Source organism: Miniopterus natalensis, chromosome 1 (assembly GCF_054644295.1).
Source record: "Miniopterus natalensis isolate mMinNat1 chromosome 1, mMinNat1.hap1, whole genome shotgun sequence".
Classification (NCBI taxonomy): Eukaryota; Metazoa; Chordata; class Mammalia; order Chiroptera; family Miniopteridae; genus Miniopterus; species Miniopterus natalensis.
The window spans coordinates 140,327,474-140,353,607 of record NC_142081.1 but is presented as its reverse complement, the minus strand read 5'-3'; the positions used below and the strand labels follow the sequence as shown (position 1 = coordinate 140,353,607).

Below are 26,134 nucleotides of genomic sequence, written 5' to 3'. Positions count from 1 at the left end.
TCTAAATTTGTTTTTAACCCAGTTTTTCTTATTGACTCTCCCTCAGTCTGCCCTTTTTAAAAATACATATTAATATCTGAGAGAATGAGTGTTTAATAGATCACTTATGATGTGACTGTGTTTCAATAGTGTGGGCGTGTACTTGTGTTCATGCACTATGCGTACACATTCATCTCTAGTTTATTAGCAATGCACTTACGAAGAGACTTAATAGAGATGTCAAAAAGATACCACTTTGGGGCAGACACCACTGCCCAGGATCTGCTCCTTAATTTGAAAAATCAGAAATCCAATTTTATCTTTCCCTCAGAAAGTCATTTATTCTAATCAAACTCATAAGAGGTTGATGTTTATACATATTTATACATTTACCAATTCATAATCAGAAACTCACATTTTCAGTGATCAAAATATGATTTATGTCCATTGTCCAAAGGACTTGCATTAAGGGTACCCAATGCTGCTTTTTTTTTTTTTTTTTTAATCACAAGGATATTTTTTCCAATGCTTTTCAGAGAGAGTAGAAGGGAAAGAGAGAGAGACATCAATGTGAGAGAGACACATTGATTGGTTGCCTCCCACACTGGCCCTGACCCGGGCCAGGGATCAAGCCTGCAACCAAGGTACATGCCCTTGGCTGGAATCGAACTCAGGACCCTTCAGTCCACAGTCCAAAGCTCTAATCATTGAACAAATCAGTTAGGGCCCCAATGCTTCTTGGAGGCAGAGAGTCTTAAATAAAATTTTATTATCTGGACCTCAATGAAGGAAGATTCTTAGTCATCCATTTCACACAGAAGAATTTGCTTGCCTAATGACTGTACTCATATCGGCCAATCCAGAGCATCCCTTCCCCAGACAGTATTGATAAGGAGTGTCAAATCTGCATCTCTGCCCTGAGCTGACCAATACCCATCTGTGCACACACTGGCTCAGAAGTTGGACAGGCCTGCGTGTCACATCTACCTCTGCCTGGGATCAGCTATGCCAGTTAGCTTCTGTGTACTTACATGTAAAAGAGGTGAAAATTATACCTCCCAGATCAAAAGTAGTCTTTGTGATGACATTTCAGTGATACCCAGGAGATATTTATCACTTCCAATGTTAGAGAATTGTACCACTGTAGAACTCATAAGGACCTGAGCTGTATTCTCCTTAATTTCCCTCTGTGACATTAGAGATCTTTTTTTTTAAATAGTGATTTGTGGAGGTTGTGACTTGGTCAGAAATTTATATCCATAACTAGAAACCAGCTTTCTTGTTCTGAATAGCTGTTCTCATATGTATATATCTTGCCAATTAAATAATTAAAATCTGTGAAGATAGAGATCGTATTTGATATTACTTCTGGGAACCAAAATTTGTGTTCCCAGAAGAACCTTTTCTGTGCAAAAAAAAAGTATAGTTTTTCTGTTTCTCTTTTGATACCATTTTAAATGTGCACTATAATTTTGGGTGATCTAAAGTGTTTATCAGGCGTTTTAACAGAACACAGAAGATAAAAATGAGCGTGATCTTCATAATATATGGGAGAACGTGTTTCTGATGAATATGTGGTCATATGAAGTCCCTTTAAAACATCTATGTAACTGTTTCTTATTTTCCTAATGTTTTACCCACTAGAGAAATTCTTTTAATTTTTTTTCTTCTGGATGGGCTAAAATTATTTCATTTATATCATGAAATAATGTTGGCAGTTTTCTTCAGGCCTGGCGCATACTGAAGTATCTTAAATTGATAGCTCATTGATGGGTAGTGGGTTTAACAGCATCTCCATCATTAAGTAGAATACTTATTTTACCCTTGAGAATAATTTTGTAACACCCTACAAAGATAACTGAAACACAATAATCACTAATTGTTCCAAAATAGGAAGAAGATGACTAGGTTGTCATGGTAACTGTAGCAGGTTAGGACTAGATCAGTACGAAGATGGAGCTGTTCAAGGTTGTACGAAACATTTCATAAGCACAGATGACATGCCTTTTGAGACCATGGTAGGGAACAAAACATTTTTGATAAGGGAAAGATTCCACGAATACAGTACAGTGGATAATTGCTAAAATGCCTGTGTTGCAAGGATTCCTAGAATAGAGTTTTCCAGTAAAATGTTACGTGTATGTTTTTCGTTTGTCTCATGTTAATACTTTGATGCCCTTGGAGATAAAACAATTGCATAATGGAATACTACTTGGCTATAAAAACAACAACAAGGAAATCTTACCTTTTGGACGGCATAGATGTACCTGGAGAATATTATGCTAAGTGAAATAAGTCAGTCGGAGAAAGACAAGTACCATATGATTTCACTTATATGTGGAATCTAATGAACAAAACAAACTAACAAAATAGAAACAGACTCATAGATACCGAGAACAGACTGACAGCTGTCAGAGGGGAGGAGGTAAGGGGTCTGGGTGGAAAAGGTGAAGGACTTAGGCAGAAAAAACAAACAGAACAAAACTCAATAGACTTAGACAACAGTATGGTGATTGCCAGAGGGAAAGTGGGTCTTGGGGGAGGTAGAAGAGGGTAAAGGGGGGTAAATGGTGATGGAAGGAGACTTGACTTGGGGTAGTAAACACAATACAGTATGAAGATGATGTATTATAGAGTTTTACCCCTGAAACCTATATAATTTTATTAATCAGTGTCACCCCAATACATTCAATTAAAAATTTTAAAAAATTTAGTTGACACTAATATAGTTGTCCTCTGCATCTTGATAGTTGTGTTTCTTCTTCCAGGTTTGATTTTTAGGGCTGAAGACATGGCACAGTTTATTCAATAATATAAAATTAATATGTTACTTATTAAGATCATCTTGGTGAAATGGATGTTTGTTATATAATTTGGCTCCAAGACTTTGTTCAGATTGCTCTATCTCAACGAGACTTTCTCTGATTATAGTATTTAATACTGCAACCAGCAACCCCTCCCTGGTACTCTTGATTCCCCATTACTTGCCTGTTATTTCTTCATTTTTCCCTTAGCACTCAATGTCTTCTTACTATACCATACAATTTATTCCTTATTACGTCTATCATTTCTCTTCCCCACTAAAATATCAGGTCCAAGAGGGCAGGGATGTTTGTCTCTTTTGTTCAGTGGTATAATGCTGTTGGCTAGAATAGTAACTAGCAATAGGATATGTTCAATATTTGTTGAATAGAAGATTAAAAACATTGACAGGTTACTTTTATGACTACCAGTCATTATATAAAAAAAAAAAAATTGAGTGATTATGAACCCTTTCATAAATTCCATGGAGTTCTTATATATTATTAGAAATCATTTTATTGGATTTATTGGGGAAAAAAATACCTCAACATATAAAAATGAAAACATTTTTCTCCTCAAATTGCCTGTCAAATATACTATGGTAGTCTCCCTCCACCCCACTCTCCCTTTGGTGTCTTGACTGGATCCATAATTTTTACAGCGTCACCTGGTTATTAGAACAATTTCATTCCAGCCTTTGAAACTTAGTCCTATGTATCTTAAAACTTAACCTCTGGCTCCAACACTTGGCTTTGAGAGCAAGAGTCTCTCGCTCTGAATATCTCCCCCTGCCTCACCCCTTTCTTTTGAGCACCAGACACTAGGAGGTTGGGCAGGTCTAAGGAAGAAGGAAAACAGCTTAGGGCTCCATATTCACCTAAACAAGGCTGCAGGACATTGGGTGTTTCTGCTTGGTAGCTGACATTGACTAGCCGTGGGATGTCCTCTGTGGGGCAGGCAAACGTGGGTTCTTCAGAGGGGGCTGCAGGGGTTCCTACTGCATAGCTCCCGGACATGGGAAATCTGTTTCCTCTTCATCTCTTCTGTCACCACACACACTTCAGCTTTGCCTACAGGGAGTCCACCTTTCTGCTGGGGTCTGCTTGCCCACTGGACAGATTCTCAGGTAGGGTTCCTGCGAGATCCAGTCCAAACTACTACAGTTTCTGTAATACTTTTGGTTTTTTATGGAAAATGTCAAACTTTTGAGAGATTATATCCTGTACTCTAGAGGTTGTCCTGGTTAAGACCAACCAGCTCACAATTACACAATTAGTCATTGTAATGATGGAGTGGACTGAAACTGAAAAATTACTCAGACAATTTTTATAATTTATGAGAAACAAATAACGCTTGTGTCAAATGACATTTCTAATTACGCTTGATGGTCTTTTTCCTTGGCACATATTAGTTTGCTGAGAGTTAGAGAGAGACCAAGAATAAGCCCAAATTTGAAAAATAATCCCAGGATTAACAGATATGTGGATAACAGAACTGACAAAAAATCGTGCCCATCTTATCAGTTGGGAAACTGGTTGGTTGACTAGAGTTGCAAACTATAAGTAGGTTTATTTCTAAACCATCGGTTGTCTCCCCATCTTAAACTCAGACTTCTGTCTATCATCTCTTCTCTAACCTTCAGTGCATTCCTCCCAACTCTCCTCCCTCAAATAATCTATATATTATTAACTTTTGTCTATACTGTTATTTTAAGATAAGAAACAAATTTTAAAACTTCACACATTGGAATTAAGTAATATCTACTGAGGATTATGAGAAACCTGACAAGGCAACTATGCAACACACTGTAGTGCTTGCAATGCACGTGTTTGTCATGTGTGTGCAGCTCCTTGTTTAATGAATGCACTTCCAGAAATGCAAAAACTCTGAGGCGTTGATGTGCTTGTGTATCCATTGGTTCTTTTTTCAAGAGATGTGAAATACATCCTCACAGATTTCTTAAAAATTAAGATTGAAATTTCTTATCAGATGAGAAATATAAATGTCAGTTTTGCCATAAAAAGATTAATTCACCTCATATTCCCCATACTCAATGCATATATGAAATATATTCCAGACTTAACATGTAGCTGTGATGCATTAATTTTGCTGTTGAAGATATATGTTTTGAATTGATGATTATTTTTTTTAAATGTTTGCTTTAATATTAAATTTAAAAAGTTTTCATCATAAGCAATGCCCTATAAAAAACACTTTGCTTACTACCAGAGCGGAATGTAACAACCATACTAATATTAAGTATTAATTAAGAAAGAAAGTCAAACTACGTAAAGGGAATTTGATAGATGCAGAAGATAGGGATTGAAACCAACATTTTAGAGTAGCACTATCTATAGGGACATTTAATAGACAATGCTGAGGCCCATCATCCTGCATGTAGCTTGAAATAAATGTATAATGGACAGATTATGTCCCATTTTGGTAGGAAGAACCTAAAATAGTTTTGGAGAATAGTGCCATCTATTCAGGAGTCATCAAATATATCATCTTTATTTAACATTTTCCATGTCAAGAACAAATTAATTCCTAACACCCTAATTACTAATGGGGCAACACCTGTCAGTGGAGGTGATAGAGACATACACAGTAATTTCCTAAGGTTGATGATGGAACACATGGTCTTTAGGAGATGTAATCCCTACAAGTAATTAGTCTTAAGAATTTCCCTCTCCCAGTAATTTGCATATATCACGAAACAAAACTCATTTGATGATGGCAGAGTATTTTATGTGCATTTAATATTAGAACATGAAGTCAAAGGTTTTTATAGAAAAAAATGTACTGCCTTATAATATGGCACCTAAACAGATCTATCAATTGACTCTTTTATCTCCTTGAAAAAAGCTGATGTGAGATTTAAATGATGGTTTTTTGTTTCTCTTAGAGCAGTAAAAGACACACTAACAAAATCAATAAACCGAAAAATAAAAGCAAAACAAAAGCCCTCTTGACAAATTTTGAGCATCCTCTATAGCTTTATGTGGGGAGAGGTACAGCCTTCATTCTCGAGTGATTCAAAGAGAGTCAAATGGATCCGAGCTAAATTACAACCCTAAATGCATATTGGTGAAATGAGATGCTGATCCATTTGCACACTAATGTGCTATTTTTAAGTCATGCATCATAGCATCTTCAAAGAGGCCTGTCATAATTATGATGGATTAGACTGCAGAGTCAGTCCTAGATGCAGTAATTGTTTCACAGATGCTGCCGATGTGACTTGAATTCATAATAAATTACTGTCAGAGAGGTGGCAGAAGGAGCAAAATCAAATACCAAAGGAAAACTGCTATGGCTAAAACCAGCTTTGGTCTTAGGAAACCTAAAGGTTAGCTACTAGTCCAAAGGCCAGTATTTTCCACTTAGATAAACATGCTTCATAAAGGTGTTCCTCTGACATGGAGGATGAAGGTTGATGTACCTGGCATTTTTAGCCTCAGTCTCTTCCTCGGTCTCTGTCTCATAGCTTATGACAAAACTATTCTGGAGCACTAGCTGAAATCATTGAGTGACTGCAATATATTATTGCATAAATCCTATTTATATTACATGACCTAGTTATAATTTGACCTTTGGAATTTCCAAAATTATTGGTGGTTATTTATAGCTAATAGAACTACTCTTTCTGGTTCTTTAGAAGGCCATACTTTATGGGGAATATTAGACTTAGAATAAAAGGATAAACATAAATGATATGACTAGTGACTAGTAGGATATAAATTTTGACATTTTAAATTATGATTTAATTAACATCTATCATGGTGATAATTTCTAAAACTGCTTCCTTAGGCTTAAGTCACTTTGCTGCCTTTTTGGTAAACCTATGAAGAAAAAGAAACCTCATGCTGTACTATGTAATCAAAACCCATGTGTGTGTGTGTGTGTGTGTGTGTGTGCGCGCGCGCGCACGCACGCAATTTAAATTATAAGCAACTTATTACATTTTGATTAGCAAAGATGACTGTTAGTTCAATAATTAGCCCTGGTCTGTGTGGCTCAGTTGGTTGGGTGTCATTCCGTGCACAGAAGGATTGCCGGTTCTATTCCTGGCAGGGGGTGTGCAGGAGGCAGCCAATTGATGTTTCACTCTCACATTGATGCTTCTATCTCTTTCTTTCTCTCCCTTCCTCTCTCTAAAAGTCAGTAAAAGTACTTTTTAAAAGTTCAATAGTTATGTCATTTGTTGAATATTATTATGTTTTGAATGTACCCCATTGAGTTTTTTACATAGCTTCCTCTGTACTTGATGACAGCTGATCTGTAATTGACTTAGGACACTAGTTGTTCTGCCTCAGTGATGTTGATGGATATGTTCGATGTGCATTCACTACCATTCTTTTAAAACTAACTTTGACTTAGTGGGACATGTAGGGAATGAAGTTAAATTTTGTAAGAGAGATTTGGGTTGATGGTATGCAGAGGCCGACGTCTGGAAGTGCTTTCCCTTCTCCTGTGGCACTTGAATAGTCACACTGCCTTCCTATCACCACAGCCCAGGGTGGTGCAGGACCTCTCCATCTTTGTGTTAGCTCTACTCCATAGCACTTGCACTGAGTGGGGATTCAACTAATGCTTGACTAATGAACTGTGTATGACTGTGAACTTCACAAATAAACCAATGGGCATTGAGCTCCAATTCTTAGTTCTTGGTCTCTGAGAAGGAAAAGCAATGTTACACAAAATATCTCCCTAGCAAAAATTTACATTCATTCAAAAAACAGTTTAACTTCGGAAAAAGTTTTCTGCCAGCCCCCCCTTCAAAATTTGTAAAAACCTATCAACTCTGTTTTCACTGATTAGCAGATATCAATCTACAATAATTATCTTGGAAGATTTTTTTTGTCTTATACATAAATTATTGACATTATATAAGCTTGAAAAAACTTTGTATAAATAACACTATAAAAAATACAGCATGAAAGCTTTTTCAGTATTTCTACAATGAGCAAAATGAACAGGTCTCATTTCTCTTTTTTATTAAAAATAATGCCTGCTGACGTCAGCACGAAAGCACCAGGTGGTTGAGAGAGTACTGTGCAAATGGGTTAGGGCGTCACATGATATTCCAGGGTATGAATACAGAGTGTGCTGTAGGACATACTGAAGTCAAAGAAAGTAATTCTCTCTCTAAAAGGGCACTTGGTTGGTTTAAATTTTCTGAATCAGATTCATAGGTTAATAACAAATAATACTCAAATAACAAATTGGATCATAATAAAATGGAATCATATAATTTTCCTGCCCTCCCTGAAAAAGTTAAACATTTAGCTTTCCACATGTCATGGTTGTGCTCAGTAAAGGAATTGGTGTCACAGAATAGTAGAATAGTTCTGATAATTAGTTTAAATTAGTGTTTAAAAATGGCTATTGCATTTAAAACTCCATATTAAAATAAATTTCATTTTAAGTCACCTTCATTTCTTCTTAGGAGCTATTATTATGCTCATAAAAGATTTGCAAACTCCATCTGTTGTAATTCTACCCTTGACACATTATATGGAATGGATCATAATAGAGAATAAAAATGCTTAAAATACTTTATATCTAGAAAATTAAGTAGGATATATATTATATGCAGAGCTTTCAGGTTTTATATATAACAAATGTACATGTGTGCATGTGTAAAAACCTTTTGATTGTTATATGTGTGAATTGATTTTACAGTTGCCAAAAGAAAACATTTTTTATTTAGTATTGGAAAGCTAACTGATCTAGTCTAGGTTTATTTCTGTGCTCCTTAATTTTTGAAAAGTAGTAGTAGTACCCCCGATTTTGGAGATTCACCTTACATCAAAGCCTACAAATCATTTTTTATGATTCTAGAACCTAAAATTTTTTGTTAAGGGTTATTGATGATTAGGAGTATTAGTCTAGCTTACAGCTGTCCCATAAACTACAGCAGAGGCCACTTGTGGAATTTGAAATTTTTTAGTACTCACATTAAAGCAACTAAAAAGAAACAAATTAATGTAATGATATATTTTGCGTAATATATCCAGAAGAGTATAATCTATTTCAACATGTAATCAGTCATTTTTAAAATTGAGTTATTTTATTTTTTGACCACATTAAGGTCTTTAAAACCCAGTGTATATTTAACTTCCAGCGCATCTCAGTTTGGACAACCACACTTCACTGACTCCATAGCCATATCTGACTGTGGCTATGCATACTCAGCCCACCTCTTAATATTTGGTAGCAGGAAGGTCTCACAGAAATAAAGACATCAGTTGGCTTGTTTGTTTTTTTCTTTCATCCCGTAGGAATTATGACATTTTATTTGTTTTATTATTTAATATTCATGCTTAAAAGTTAAAGAAACAACAAATAGTTTAATGCAGCCTCCCTTCCAGTGCTATTCTCTAGCTTCCCAGTCCTTTTCCTGGAGGCAAAATATTATTACTAGTTTGTTGTATATTCTCCCAGAGCTGGCTTTATATTTATTTTTGTCAGTGTACAGGGACGGAATTCTTACACATGCTGTTCTGCAGCTTGCTTTATTTCATTTAATTACTTGGAAATACTTGTGTCTAAAAATATAAGTTGTTTCCTTTTGCTATTGAAAAAGATTGTGCATACATCATTTAACATATATATGAGCACGCTTGTTAAATAAGTTCTTAAAATTAAAGGGTCAAAAAAAAGTTTCTATGAAATTCTGTAGATATCACTAAATTGTCCTCCATGGTATTAGTATTAATTTTGACTCCCAAGAACCGTGCAAGAGAGTGTCTGTTTTCCTACATGCTGGCCAACATAGTGTATTATTAAACTTTTTGATCTTTTCTAGTTTCAGAGAAAACAGTATCTTGTTGCAGTTTTAATTTGCATGTATTTTTATGAGTGATACTGAATATCTTTTTAAATATTTAAGAGCCACTTGCATTTCATTTTCTGTCAACTGTCCATATCTTTTGCTCACTTTTCTATTGGATGGTTGGGCTTTTCCTTGTCAATTTCTATGAGTTTTTTATTTTTAGGAAAGTTTTATGTGACCTTTAACTTTGCTTATTGGTTTATTTTTGCATGCATAAATTTTACTGAACCTTCTAGTTGTTTTATGCCTTTGAGATTTTGTGTCACAAAGAACTTAGTCATTAGATAATTTTTTAAAAAGTTTTCTTAGACTGCTTTTAATCTGAGGGGGTGGTGTTTTTCATATTCAAATTTTAAATCCATCTAGAATTCATTTTCATATAGGATGTAAGGGGATAGATTCAACATCATTTTTTTCAAAAGACTAGCCAATTGTTTTAATATATTTATTTGAAATGTCATCATTTCTTCAAACCATATTTCTTTTCGTATCTATTTCTGGACATGCTATTCAGTTCCATTTCCACTGGTCTTGTCTTCACTCTATTACCTATCAATGTGCAAGTACAAGCTGTTTTAACTACATTAGCTTTGGTTGTTTTTAAATCTCTTTGAAATTGGCTACTGTTCTTTTCAGGCCCCCTTATGATTGTTTTTCAGGTTATTCCTGGCCACCCAATTTGTTTATTTTTCCCTTTAGAGTCAGCTTCTTCAATTCCTCAAAACATTCTGCTAGCATTTGTATTGAGAGTACATTACATGAATACATTAATTTGACAACTATAAAAAAAATATACTTTTCTATTTGTTTTCAATGTTTACTCAAATAGGTCTTCCATGTTTCTTTTTAAGTGTATTTCTGGTGTTTTATAATTTTTTTCTATTACTATATTTTATTCCACTAAAATGTCTGACTACTGGTTGTCGCTTTTATATATCAAAGCCATTGATTTTTTTTCTTCAGCTATTGTGCTGAATTCTCACCCACTCTAACAGTTTTCCAGTTGATTCTCTTGGTTGACCAGTGTACAATCTTATTATCTGCAAATAATGATAACTTTAGTGTTGTTTTCCCATGTTAACATCTTATTTCTTCCTCTGTTTCATTTGTCTTGGTTAGTAAGCAATGGGTATTTTAATAGAGCTTTTTAATAGCTCAAAGGCAAAGTAGTCTTGATTTTTTTTTCCTACTTACTTTCTTAAAATAAATGTAATGAGGAAAACTGTGGGAAAATAAGGCATGACTATATCATAAATAGGGCAGCATTCACTTTATCTAATGGATTATTTATGTTTTTTAGTGCCTGTTTCACCCTGCTTTTTCTATCATTTGGACTTTGAAATCTCCATCAGTATTGGTCTCAAAATGTTTGAAAAAAGAAATGATCATAAGATCAGCAGATTTATATCCATCTGGGTCATCTGGGTGAAACTGACTGGATGCTTATTTTATACTAAGCACAAACATGAACAGAGTAGACTATTCTTAAGGAGTTCACAGTCCAGTGAGAGAGTAAAATACAATTGTGGTATGTTTAGTGGTGGACCTTATGAAAGATATAGAAACAGCATAGAAGTGGGAATGACTAATCCTGTTGGAAAATCAGAGGAATCCTAGGGGATGTGATACCTGAGACAGTTTTAGAGGGATGCATAAGTCACTGAGCAAATAAGGGGTCTAAGAAGGCATTCAGGGCAAACAAGACAACAATGGCATAGTATTTATAAGCTGCTGCTATAATTGGAGTATAAACAGTGAGAGGAAGTAGGAGGAGAAAAAAATAGAAACCTGTAAGTGAAAAAACATATTAGGCAGGAATTCTCCATAGAAGTGGGCAGCCAGGCCCAGGAGAAGGAAACAGATTCACCTGGAAAGGGCATTTTATAAACTACACTTTTCATCCCTGTCTGATCCCCTGGGATCTTAACACTAAAGGGAGTGTGCCTTATCTTTCAGGTGTGCTGGGTAAGAGTTTGAGAAGTACTAAGGCAGGCAACATAAAGCTAGTAAAGTGTGGTAAGGAGGCTATGACAATAGATTTGCATTTTAGAAGCTTGCCTTTGATAACAGTTTGAAGGAGCCTTGGGGACTGGGTGAGGACAGGCTGAACTAGGGGAGAAACCCTTTAAAAAGCTACTGCAATCAGTAATGAACCAAGATAATGTAAATCTGGCTACCAAGTGGCAGTGAAGAAAATTCAAGGAATATATAGGAAATGGAATTGGTAGCTTAGCAAGTGATTTGCTCTGTAAGGCACTACAGAAGACTGAAAGGAGGTCTTCTTTTTCCATTGTTCTTAGCATTTTGACACAAAGAATTATTTGGGATGGAAGTTGATAATATTTACTGATTCAGTCTGAACTTCCCACATGAGCTAGTGATTTTGATCACCTTTGTTCTCAGTGACCATAAATATTTGACAGTTGCTGGGAAGACAAGAATAGTCATTTCTTGAGTAGCTACTGGTTGTCACTCTGTAACATAAAAATAAGTATCACAATTTGCTATGTCTCGGAATTCCAATACTATTAATGACGTGATTATTCCCTAAGATGTATTATTAATGTTCGATATGTATTAATGCACTTTAATTTTTGTTTCCATGCTCTTTAGAATTCACTCAGAGGGCAGCCTTGTGGATGGCCCCGAAGTAAGCCTGATGGAACAGGATAGAACCAACCATGTTGAGGGCAACAGACTAAGTTCATTCCTGACACCGTCTCCTTCTCCCATCTGCCAGACAGAACCTCTGGCTATAAAGCTCCAGAATGGAAGCCCATTGATAGAGAGACCTTATCCAGAAGTAAATGGAGACACCACCTGGCAGTCTTTCAAAAGTTATTATGGAATACCCCATATGAAGGGAAGCCAGAATAGCCGTGTGAGTCCGGACTTGATACGAGAAGGCAGAGGGTATTCCAAGTGTTTGCAGAATGGCGGAATAAAGCGCACCGTCAGTGAACCTTCTCTCTCTGGGCTCCATCAGAATAAGAAATTGAAACAAAACCAAAAGACCAATGGAGAAGGAGAGAACTTCGGGGAAAGCCAAGAAAGAAATCCAGGCAAAGGCAGCAGTCAACCAAATGTCTCCAATTTGAATGATAAGAGAGAATCTGTGAGCTCTGCGACCCCAGAAAATGCAGTTCAAGATTTCACCGGTTTTTCAACACACAACTCCAGTGGGTCTGAAAATCCAGAGCATCAGATTCTGAATGAGCAGGAGGGGAAGAATGCTAACTACCATGACAAGAACACCATATTACTTCTTAAAAACAAGTCAGTGCTAATGCCTAATGGTGCTACAGTTTCTGCCTCTTCCATGGAAAACACACATGGTGAACTCCTGGAAAAAACACTGTCTCAATATTATCCAGATTGTGTTTCCATTGCGGTGCAGAAAACCACATCTCACATACATGCCATTAACAGTCCGGCTACTAATGAGTTGTCCTGTGAGATCACTCATCCATTGCATACCTCAGGGCAGACCAATTTCCCACAGACCTCGAACTCTGAGCTGCCTCCAGAGCCAGCTGTAGTGGTGACTGAGGCCTGTGACGCTGATAATGTCAGTAAACCGGCTGCAATGCTAGGTACCTGTTCCTTTCAGAAACCAGAACAACAAAAATCAGTTTTTGAGATATGCCCATCTCCTGCAGAGAACAGTAACATACAAGGAACCACAAAGCTAGTATCTGGTGAAGAATTCAGTTCAGGTTCCAGCAGCAATTTGCAGGCTCCTGGTGGCAGCTCTGAACGGTATTTCGAGCAAAACGAAATGAATGGTGCTTACTTCAAGCAAACCTCAGTGTTCACTAAGGATTCCTTTCCTGCCACTATCACACCACCACCATCACAATTGCTTCTTTCGCCCCCTCCTCCTCCTCCTCTGGAGGTTCCTCAGCTTCCCTCAGAAGGAAAAAGCACTCTGAATGATGGCGTTTTGGAAGAACACCATCACTACCCCAACCAAAGTAATACAGCTCTTCTAAGGGAAGTGAAAATAGAGGGTCAGCCCGAAGCACCACCATCCCAGAGTCCTAGTCCATCTACACATGTATCCAACCCATCTCTGACGCTTCCAGAAAGCCTTCAGAATAACTGTGTTAACGAGAATGACATACGGACTCCAGGGACAACGACTGTTCTGTTGTGTTCTGAGAAAACAAGACAAATACCAGAACATCTCAAGCATAACCCACCAGTTCTTGGGAGCAGTGGAGCTCCACAGGGCCACTGCCAGCAGCTGATGGGACACAGAGAACAAGAGATTCTGAAGGGCCGAGACAAGCAACAAACACTAGATCTTATGCTCCCAACACAGCCCCATCTGAAACCAGGATGGATTGAATTGAAGACCCCTCACTTTCATCAAATAGAATCCCATCTAAAATATAATAAAGCATCACTGCGGTCAGTTCTTCAGTATCAGCCCAACTCCTCCAATCAAATGACCTCCAAACAATACACTGGAAATACCGATATGCCCGGGGGGCTCCCAGGGCAAGCTTACATCCAGAAAATGATGCAGCCAGAGCAGAGGCCACAAAAGTACCAAGTTGAGATGAATCAAGGGCATTCTCAAGGTACGGTGGACCAGCATCTCCAGTTCCAAAAGCCCTCACTCCAGGCACACTTTTCCAAGACAGACCCTTCTCCCAAAGCTCACATGCAATCACTGTGCACCCCTAGATTTCATTTTCAACAAAGACCAGACTCCCAAACTGAGAAGCTCATGCCCTCATCGTTAAAGCAGCACTTGAATCAACAGGCTTCAGAGACTGAACCATTCTCAAATTCACATCATTTGCAACATAAGGCTCATAATCAGGCAGCACAAACACAGACACCCCAGAATTCACATCTCCCTCAAAACCAGCAGCAACCATCAAAATTACACATGAAAAATAAAGAACAAATGCCCCATACTTTTTCTCATCCCCAAGGCAACAGTGATCAGCAAAGAGAAGGGTCATTCGTTAGCCAGATTAAAGTGGAAGAATGCTTTCATGGTGAAAATCAGTATTCAAAATCAAGTGAGTTTCAGACTCATAATACCCAAATGGGGTTGGAGCACGTGCAGAATACGAATAGTAGAAATTCCCCCTATGGTCAGATCTTGAAATCAAATGCAAGCAAAGTACAGATTTCTTGTTCAAACAACATTCACCTAGTTTCAAAGAATACAGAACAGACTATAAATCCTCACCTTTTTGCAGGAAACAAGACCCAAAACTTGCATCACATGCAATATTTTCCAAACAATGTGACCCCAAAGCAAGATGCTCTTCACAGGTGCTTTCAAGAACAAGAACAGAAGCCTCAGCAAGCTTCAGTTCTCCAGGGATATAAAAGTAAAAACCAAGATATGTCTGGCCAACAAGCTGCACAACTCACTCAGCAAAGGTACCTGCACAACCAAGCAAACGCGTTCCCTGTGCCTGACCAAGGAGGAAGTCACATGCAGACCCCTCCCCAGAAGGACATTCAAAAGCATGCTGCTCTAAGGTGGCACCTCTTACAGAAGCAAGAACAGCAGCAAAACCAACAACCCCAAACTGAGTCTTGCCATAATCAGGCACACAGGCCAATTAAGGTTGAACCTGGAACCAAGCCCCATGCCTGTATGCACCCCAAGCCAGCACAGCCAGAAAACAAAATGTGGAAAAAGATAACTAAGCAAGAGGTTCCACCTCTGAGCTGTGATAATGTGCAGCAGAGGAGCATTCTTGAGACCATGGAGCAACACCTGAAGCAGTTTCAGGTCAAATCCTTATTTGACCATAAGGCTCTTACTCTCAAATCACAAAAGCAAGTCAAAGTTGAAATGTCAGGGCCAGTCACGGTTTTAACTAGACACACCTCTGCTGCAGAACTCGATAGCCACACCCCAGCGTTAGAGCAGCAGGCAGCTCCTTCAGAAAAGACACCAACCAAGAGAACAGCTGGTTCTGTTCTCAATAATTTTTTAGAGTCACCTTCCAAATTACTAGATACGCCTATAAAAAATTTATTGGATACACCTGTCAAGACTCAATATGATTTCCCATCATGCAGATGTGTAGGTAAGTGCCAAAAATGTCCTGAGACACATGGTGTTTATCCAGAATTAGCAAATTCATCTTTAGATATGGGATTTTCTTTCTTTCTTTCTTTCTTTTTAAGAGTCTGGCCACAATTTGTAAAGGCTCATAAAAAATCTGAAGCTTACATTCCTTGTCTTTGAATTACAAATGCTTGTGCTATGCAAGAGAGAACTTCACTTACATTCAGTTTTTTCAAAATATTAAAACAATTGTGCATGCTCAGTTTTTCCTGTATTCAAACCCTTTAAAATATAAAGGTATCTCTTTTAGATTAATCAATCTATTTGTCTTTATCATTTTCTGGAGACAACCAGGCAGTAAAAACATTTATTAAAATGAGAAAAATAACTGTCTTATGCAGACTAATGTAGAAGCTCTTAATATTTTTAAATTCAGGGTTGAAGGTATTAGTAATAGTTTTATAAGGCTAATTTCTAGATCAGGAGAAATTATCTTGTCTTGGTGAGTTGGGGGAAATTGTAATGCTGAAGTTCAGAATATTCATGAAGTTGCCCTTTCTCCATTTATACACTTGAAATACTGTGTGATTTATATTCATTTTTATTCTGTTTTTAACATTTTATCTTTTTGATAGAAAATCTGTCATTTCCTTTTTTATTTTTTAAACAAACACCTTTTTGTTAAAATTCAAGATAGGTGGCAGGCCTGTTGGACTAGGGAAACATTTTGCTGATGGATGCAGAATTTATACGTGTGTGTGTGTGTGTGTGTGTGTGTGTGTGTGGAGATCTTAATCACAGCTACTCAGCTTGGATACAGTAGAAGACATTTGAAAAAACAAATGTTAAACTAATGTGGCTAGTGGTCCACACACCCCATGTTATTTCCCTTACAATGGGACAACCCATATTTTATAGGTGAATGGAGGGAGGATGCCTACTGGCTCTTTGTGTGTGGTCAGTATGAGGTTGCCTCACTGGGCTCAAGTGCCACACATGTCATAGATAACATTAGGTAAGTTACAGTCACCTTCACTCCCTTCTCCTATCACCCTAACCCTTTTCTCCCCCACATTTCATCTTTGATAGTTTGCAGGAGCCTCTTCCTTGTACCTGAACCCCTTTCTGGTATTTTTTCACTTCAAAAATTGTTCTCAAGTACATACAAATATGGGTCCAGATTCAATGTTTTTATTTTCAAAACAGAGTAATTAAATGTTGTGGGGAGACAAGAGGAGAAAAGGTATCTTGACAATAAACTAAGCCATCTCCTAGGGGTGAGATAAGACAGGAAATTATATTTTTAATCTTTTAACATCCAAGTAGCAGGCAGAATTCTAGTTAGCTGTAAAAAAAAAAAATTATTTTTTAGTTAAAAAAATGGGATTGTAGTTGGTATTACATATAATATACTGTAATTCCTACACCGTTTTCTTTGTTTAGTTCCATGTGTTTGATATAAAATAATTTCTTATCCCATATCTGAAATATAATTTAATATACTTTTATCCAACAGCCAACATGTACTTAATTATTTCACACATTTTCTAATAGCTGACTCCATCAGTTTACTCATTTGAAAGAAAAAAAATGTGTAAAGTCACATTTAGGGCCTTTAATGTGCAGTTGGGGGATAAGCTTTGTGGATGTAGCCTTTATATTTAGTATAATTGAGGTCTAAAATAATAATCTTCTATTATCTCAACAGAGCAAATTATTGAAAAAGATGAAGGTCCTTTTTATACCCATCTAGGAGCAGGTCCTAATGTGGCAGCTATTAGAGAAATCATGGAAGAAAGGTAATTAACGCAAAGGCACAGGGCAGAGTAACGTTTATCCTTTTGTCTATGTCAGACTTTTTCCAGCTTACACTTACAAAGCAGTAAACAATTGTAAATTGAGTAATTATTAGTAGGCTTAGCTGTTCCAGGGTTGCCAACACTACACACTGTGCTATTCACGAAAGAGTCACAATATTTGACAGGACTAAGATTCTGCAAGCTGGCACAGGCTGCCCACTTTGACATGGATGCCAGAAAACCCAGGCATGAACAGGAACCAGCCAGCCTGCCTGCCAGGCACAAGGGTGCTGGCACAAGCTGCAAAGAGAGGCCCCACTCTGGCTCTCCCACTGGGTGATAAAGTGTCAACGAGGAAGAGGGGGAACTGTGGTAAAAGAAAGGAACCGTTGAGTTAAATTCACCTAGAATTGTAAAGGCATAGCCATCTCTAAGAAAGTGGTCCCTCTGTATGAACAAAGGGCAAGTGTAATATACTGAATAGAAATAGAGACATTCTATTTATAGCTGCATTTTCTTTTTTACTGTCAGTCACAGGTGTGCAAGTATTTACCTGAATCTACACAGTTACTCCTGCATGTAGAAGACTCTTAAGAGCGAGATAATGCAGAGAGACATTCATATAGGTATCCACAGCTCTCGAGCTGTTACTATGCTAGGATGCCTTTTCTTTAAGAGGTAGGCAGTGTTATCATTAAAATACATTAGGAGGCATTCTGGGCAGCAAGCACATATTTTACATCATTCTTGCCCCGTTTCTAAATTATCCATTTGAAATTAGCATGTAGAAATTCATTAAATAATCATTTGGTACCTTTTTTTAAATCAACAAGTAGTAAGTAGTACCTTGGTCATAAGTGAAAATATAATCTATTTCTACAACTATATTTTCAGTATTGCTGGATGCTAGTTATTTGCCTGCTTCCTTTTTACAAATGTGAGAGATTCTTTGAGGAACAGGTATAACTAAAAGCTGTTGTCATTCCCTAAGTTTTAAAATAGCTAATTTTAGTAAAGATCAAAAATCAAATAATATATATCTTAGAAGACTGAATTTAGCAAACCTAAAAAAGTCTTGTGCTTTGTGAAATTATGTCTAAAACTAACCTTTCCCATTATTTTCACCCAACACATAATTTCAAAATAGTTCATTACAATTATCAGTATATTTGGATACTGAAGAAAAACAAGGCTTAAAGTCTGTTATCCAGTTTGCTTAACATAGACCTGTTTTGTTTTGTTTTTAAAAATAAACCATTCATTTCTCAGGATGTGGTCATAGAATAAAATTATGTTTAAATGTTCAATATTTTGGGTGCCTCTTAGATTCATTTGCTAATTTTGTGTGTGTGTGTTTCTGTGGATTTCTTTAAGGTTTGGACAGAAGGGTAAAGCTATTAGGATTGAAAGAGTCGTCTATACTGGTAAAGAAGGCAAAAGTTCTCAGGGATGTCCTATTGCCAAATGGGTAAGTGTGACTTGACAGGGCTTTTGGTCTTCAGTCCTGGGCATTTTCATTCATTGATCTAACCCTGAGAATTGGGTTACCCAGATCAAAGAGTCATTTATGCCAATTAAAAGGAGTATGGCTTATATTTATTTTATCATGTGTTATCTCTTAAGAAAATGGCAGGTTAGTTTTATAATCATGTACTAACCGTATTTAATTGAAAGAATTGAATGGTGAGGAGGAGGTCCATTCGGGTACCTGCTACAAGTATAATCCTTTTAAACACTTTCAGTTAATCTTTATATTGTCACTTATGAAAACCTTGACCTTTATGAAAAAGACCTGCGTGTCTTCCCTCTAGTTCTGTCTTTAATTCAGGGGGCATTGCTCCCACTCCAGTGGGTAACAGTAGTCAGCTAAACGTTGAGCAGTTTTCATCTGTCCCAGTTCTGACCACAGGGTAACCCCCCACTGGCACATAGGCAGCGAAAGGCAAGTTGCAGGTGGCGGTAAATGTTGCCCTAACTGTCACCCAGACATGAGAAAATATACAGACATCAATCAATGCTGACATCTGCCGCAAGTGACCCTTGTTTTGTTTTGGTTGGGGTGGGGGGTGTTGGGGTGGAACGGTGACCCGCACAGGTGGTGCGCAGAAGCAGCAGTGAGGAGAAGCTACTGTGTTTGGTGCGGGAGCGAGCTGGCCACACCTGTGAGGCTGCGGTGATTGTGATTCTCATCCTGGTGTGGGAAGGCATCCCGCTGGCTCTGGCTGACCGACTCTACTCGGAGCTCACCGAGACGCTGAGGAAGTATGGCACGCTCACCAACCGGCGGTGTGCCCTGAATGAAGAGTAAGTGAAGCCAGGGCCTCTCTCTCCCCACTCATGGACAGTTTCATCCTTGGTTGGAGGGAAGAGAGTTGAACCTGCATTTTTATATTTATAAAATGGGGATCAAAATGCCTGCTTCACAGTCATGCGGTAGGAGGTTGCGTTTGCTAACAAGGGCAGCGTGAAGTAATTTCATTAATACTTTGTACCTTCAGCGTAGCCGTTAGTTAGGACCAGCTTGCTGAGTGTCTGGACCCACAGGAACTCAATCCTACCATAAACTTGAAAATGCTTGTGTGTCCGCTTGCTACAAATGACAACTCTTGTGTACACATCAGTAAGTATTGATGCCACTTCTAAGTGGCAGTGTTAGAAAGTAAGTTTGGTGAGAAACTAGGATTCCCAGATCAAGACCCTTCATTGTGTATGTAGCAGACAAATACATGGCCTGTAGTAGAAGTTTGATTTTGACTTCCGTTTAATCTAGTTCATTATTTCCACAATAGTTATCAAAATTGCTTCCATTTTTACTAAGACTAAATAATTGAGAATTTAGTGGTTATGGATATGCATTTTATTCCAGGAATATAAATATTTGGAATACAACAGAGTTTTACATTTAAATAGATTTAGTGCATCCGAGTGTTAGTATGTTTTTGTTATGTTTTTTGTTGGTTTTCAGCCCCCTCCACTTAGGAGAAAGCTTCATTTGGTATTATTCCTCTGCTATGCTATTCCTGCATAACATTCAAAGATTATAGGATAATTCACCAGGCTACACTGAAATCCTACAGTACCTATTTTACTCGCAACTGATTCTAAAATCATTTTAATTTTGTATTTCATCCTCTAGTCTCCTTTCCTCTATATCCACCAAACTGCAAAATAGTTTACTGAAATACTACGTTGCCCATTGCAACAACCAAATTTGTTCTTTGGCTATTACTCTAACCCGTACAGTTTTACTAACTTTATCTTAAAATAGGTTCTCTCTCTGGGTCATGAGGGAATGCAAATCAACTATAAATAATCTGTTTAAGAAAGTTACTTTTTCTACATGAAATTCTTACTTGGCTTTCTATGGTAGTTATAATCCAAAAATGTCATGGCATGTACCTCATGGCCGTAAATCCACTTTTATACATGATATGGCGGAAGGTAGAAGTTGCTGATTCATAATACATGACTCAAACTTACGATGGACTGCTTTAGGTGTAACATACTATTCAGTCTATCCCAACTTCCCTATTTCTCGTTTAAAAATGTACTTAGTGCCTTTACTCAAAAAGAAAAAGAAAGCTAAAGCACCTTGAGCTGACCGTTGCTGATAGCATTTTTCTCAGGAGTTCAGCAACAGTGCCTTGTATTATTAAAGCAGACTTCCTCTTAGACTTGATGGCTTATACTTCTAAACCACTGAAGAACTTCTTATGAAAATGACAGTTGTTTTTTTAAAATTTCTTGAAGTTTTGTGCAAGCTATATTTCACGTTCTTTGTAATTGATTTAATTTTCATTAATATTATATATCTCCGGTATTTTTCCTCTTAAGGCTTTTTAAAAATAATTTCTATAAATGTCATTGCCTGAAATGGAATCTGACCTATAGAAAGAAATCCTATATGAAGAACTCTCCTAAACTGTGTTATTTTGCATTTGGAAACCAGAACAGTAATTGGGCCAGGGTCTAAGAAAAATTATCATTGGTCTTCATAGGAGGCAAGTACAACACTATTATAAGATGTACCTCAGATATTAAGAAATTTTAAAGGCCAATCTGTAAATTTTTGCATATCTTTGTCTAGCATTTCAAGGTGAAGATCAGTAACTATTTAGATAAAATTTTAACTTTGTGCTATTCTCCAAACAGCGATTCTTCAAAAAATGTACTTGGGAAACACGATTAAAATATACAATTAACCAGTGGCAACAGAGACTTCACTCAGATATACTTTTGAAGTTTCTTCTACCCCATAAAATACATTTTAGATCTGGCAGAAGTTAAAATTATGACTTTTCGCCAAGCACATAGAATAATATCAAATTGGAGCTGCTGACCCAGTTTAATGTTCAAAGCTGTGTAGCCTCATCACTGAGTTCTTACAAATCCCAGTGCCCACATGCCCCATAACCACCCACTGCAAGTCCAGGAAAAACTCTGAAAGCAGCTTTCAATGGGACAGACACAGATTTTTACATTCCCTCTGAGCCACCCCAGCTGTTTCTCCTTTAAAGATTTCCATTTTATGACTAAGCCTAACCAATATTTTTTTGGCAAGTAAGTGTTGTGGGAGTGTACCTGTCATTGTAAGAAAGTCAAAGCCAGAAATGCCTGCTGCCATGCTGGGTGATGTTAAACTTTTTAAAAAACTTTACATTACAGACTGACAGCTGTCAGAGAGGAGTGGCTAAGGGGGTTGGGTGAAAAAGGTGAAGGGATTAAAGGAAAAACACACACACACACACACACACACACAAACTCATAGACACAGGCAACAATATGGTGATTGCCAGAAGGAAAGGGGGGTTGGGGAAGGGAGGAGAGGGTAAAGGGGGGATAAATGGTGATAGAAGGAGACTTGATTTGGGGTAGTGAACACACAATACGATATACAGATGATGTTTTATAGAATTGTACACCTGAAACCTATATAATTTTATTAACCAATATCACCCCAATAAATTCAATAAAGAAGTTTCAATTACAGAAATTTTCAAATGTACATTAAATGGAGGTGTGTAGTATAACAAATCCCTATGGGCCCATCACACAGCTTCAGTATTTCAAAATTTTATCAATATTGTTTTGTATATTTCCCCCACACATCCTACTCCCACCCCCACCCCTGCTAGTGTTTTAAAGCAAAACACAGATACCATGTTATCTCATCTGTGTACACCTGCAGTGTGTATGTCTAACAGATAAGGACTTTCTTTTTGCAAAACCTAGTCACAATGTCATTATCGTTCACCTTAAAATTGACAATAATTTTTAATATCATTTAATGTTCAGACCATGTTCAAATTCTGGAGTTGGATCCTGTTTCCAAAAATATTTTTAAAATATTCCTCTCTGCTTTCCTCAGAGACAGAAACATCAATGATGAGAGAGTCATTGATCAAGTCCACAACCCGGGCATGTGCCCTGACTGAGAATCAAACCCCGATCTCCTGGATCCTAGGTCGATGCTCAACTAAGCCACGCCCGGCCGGGCTGTTTCCAAAAATATTTTTAAAGTAAAAAGATACTGAGAAAAGAAAGTCCACACCTTGCATTTGATTGATGCTTTTGAGTAATGGTCCCAGTTCATGTCTAATATCTAGCATAATTGTTAACAGAACTACTTTCCTTCTCCAAAGTGTCCCATTTTGGAAGATAAGTTATATGATTCACACGCCTCTTTTTATTTATAATAGCATCTTTTTTATAAATTTTTTTGTTAAAGAAATTATATGATTTGCTCTGTAAAATTACCCATAGTCTGGATTTGTCTGATTGCACACTTGTTTTGTTTAACTTGTTCCTCTAGCCCCTGTGCCTTCTGCACACTGGTAGTTTAAGATTTAAATAAGTCACATATGTATACATAAATGTATATATTGGCAGAAATGCTTAATAAGTGGTTATGAAATAGTCTTAGTTCATCTCTATCAGGAGGGACAAGCATCTGCTTTGATTCATTTACAGTGATGTTAGGCGTGTTCAGTTAGATCAGTAGTTGACAGCTTCATTCGTCCATCATGAAGTTCCCAAGAAAACTTTTGCCTAATGATTTAACACACCCATGGATCATCATTGCTGTTTCCAATATTTTTTTAGGTTTTGAAAATTGATAATTTTCTTATTTTTTGACATATAAATTTAATTGTTATATACATTTTTAAATTAAATTTTGCTAGTTTTTCTATACTTGAATAAATTTGAATATCTGAACTAATATTTAATTTTTTTCACAGAAGTCCTTATGGTAACTCAAAGGTTGAGAATGTTTTAAAAAATTTGTTATATAGATGAATTATTTTTATTACAATTGCTCTACCGATTTATCATTTAACCGTGAGCCAAATACTGTGTCATATTAAAATAAAGCTGGTATAATTATAACAATATTTGAAAGGCCCCTATTGAAATAAAAATGCCTTTTAGTAGCTACTTCATGTAGGATATCACCTTGAAGTTATTCCAACTTGTTACATGGGGATATTTTTGAGATGTAATTCACATTCCATAAAATCCCTTTTAAAGTACAATTCAATGGTTTAGTATACTCACAAAGTTGTACATTTTCATTGCTGCTAAAAGGAAACCCCATATTCATTAGGGAGTCACTTCCTATTCTTCTCTCTCCTAAATGTCAATCACTAAGCAACTTTCTGTCTATTCTGGGTATTTTATATTTTTGGAAATCATATAATATTTGGCCTTCCTGTCTAGTATTTTTTACTTTGCATAATGTTTTAAAGGTTCACCCACATCATAACATTAACCAGTACTTTATTTCTTTTTATGACTGAATAACAACCTGTGTGTGTGTGTGTGTGTGTGCGCGCGCGTGCGCGCGCGTGCGTGCGTGTGTATCATTTTCTTTATCCATTCTTCAGTTAATGGACATTTTGGTTTCCACTTTTGCGTATTATGAATAATGCTGCTATGAAAACCTGTGTATAAGTTTTTGTATGGACACATTATGGGTATATAGTTAGGAGTGACATTGTCGGTCATATGGCAATTATAATATTTAACTTTTTGAGGAACTTTCAAATGGTTTTCCAAAGCAGCTACACTATTTTTTATTCCTATCAGCAACATACGGAGGTTCCAATGTCTCCACATCCTCACCAAAACTAGTTATTGTCTGTCTTTTTTATTATAGCCCTCTGAGTGGGTGTGAAGTATATCTCATGCATTGAATTTGCATTCCCTAATGACTAATGGTGTCAGGCATTATTTCATGTACTTTTGGCCATTCATGTATCTTCTTTGGAGAAATGCCTACTTAAATCTTCACTCGTTTTTAAATTGTTTTTTGAGTTGTAAAAGTTGTCTTAACTTCCTTAATAATGTCCTTGAAGCAAAAAGTTTTTAATTTTAATTAAATCAAATTCATTTATTTTTAAATTAAGTGCTTGTATTTTTAGTGTCATATCTGAGAAACCATTGCCTAATCCAAGGTTTTGAAGATTTACATCAGTGTTTTCTTCCAAGTATTATAGTTTTAGTTCTTACATTTAGGTCTTTTATCACTGTTGAATTAATTTTATGATATGTGATAAGAGTCCAACTTAATTCTTTTGCATAAGGCTATTCAGATTAAGTTGTCTCAGTACAATTTTCTTTTTTTGGTAGATGCTTTTTATCAGGTGGAGTAAGTTTCTTTCTGTTCCTAGCTTGTTGAGTATTTTTATCATTAATCGGTGCTGGACTTTTCTCAAATGCTTTTTCTGCATCTAATAAGATGATTGTGTGGTTTTTGTCCTATATTTTGTTAATGTGTTCCATTATATTTTGTACATTGGACCAACATTGCATTTCTGGGATAATGTATAATGTATAATTTTTTATATGTTGCTGGATTCCATTTGCTAGTATTTTATTGATGATTTTTACATCTCTATTGATAAGGGATGTGTATTCTGCTGTTTGATGGCATGCTCTCTAGATGTCTGTTACTTTTAGTTCATTTGTAGTATTTTTCACTTCTTTATTTTTCTCTTTGATGTTCTGTACAGTTGTTCTATCCATTATTGAAAGCGGAGTATTGAATTAACTATTTTATTCTTTAATTCTGTCATTTTTTCATATATTTTGGTGCTCTGTTCTTAGGTTCGTATGCATTTTATATCTTCTTAATGAATTGGCCCCTTTATTATTATAAAATGCACTTCTTTGTTATACTTAATATTGACTACTTATTAAGACAATACTGTCTTAAATTCTATTTTGATATTAGTGTAGCCACTTCAGTTAGCCTTTGATTCCTATTGGCATCATATCTCTTTTTCCATCCTTCTGTTTTCAGCCTATTTGCACCTTTGAAACTCAAGCATGTCTCTTGTGGGCAACATGTGATTGGTTTGTGTTTTTAATCCATTTGTTCAGTCTCTGCCTCTTGATCCTATTATTCCACATACATTAAGTATAGTTACTGATGAAGTTGGATTTATGTCTGCCAATTTACTATTGATTTCTATATGTCTGTTTTTTGTTTCTCTTTTCTTTGATTACTGCCTTATTTTGTGTTCAATAGATATTTTCTAGTGTACCATCTTAACTCCCTTATCACTTCTTCTAATATGTTATTTGAAGTTATATTTTTTTGGTTGCGCCCTGGAGATTTTGATTAACATCTTAACTTACAACAAACTAACTTGGAAAAATACCAGTTTA

At 36.6% G+C, this 26,134-nt stretch overlaps 1 protein-coding gene across 1 annotated transcript in view; it reads left to right on the top strand.

The window, feature by feature from the left end:
• Positions 1-26,134, top strand: part of TET2 (tet methylcytosine dioxygenase 2) — a 106,443-nt gene that overhangs the window by 54,615 nt on the left and 25,694 nt on the right. The window contains exons 3-6 of the mRNA XM_016223597.2: positions 12,233-15,684; positions 17,374-17,464; positions 18,839-18,932; positions 19,560-19,768. Coding sequence (XP_016079083.2) covers positions 12,279-15,684; positions 17,374-17,464; positions 18,839-18,932; positions 19,560-19,768 — 3,800 coding nt within the window. The 5' untranslated portion in view covers positions 12,233-12,278. The remainder of the gene's footprint in view (positions 1-12,232; positions 15,685-17,373; positions 17,465-18,838; positions 18,933-19,559; positions 19,769-26,134) is intronic.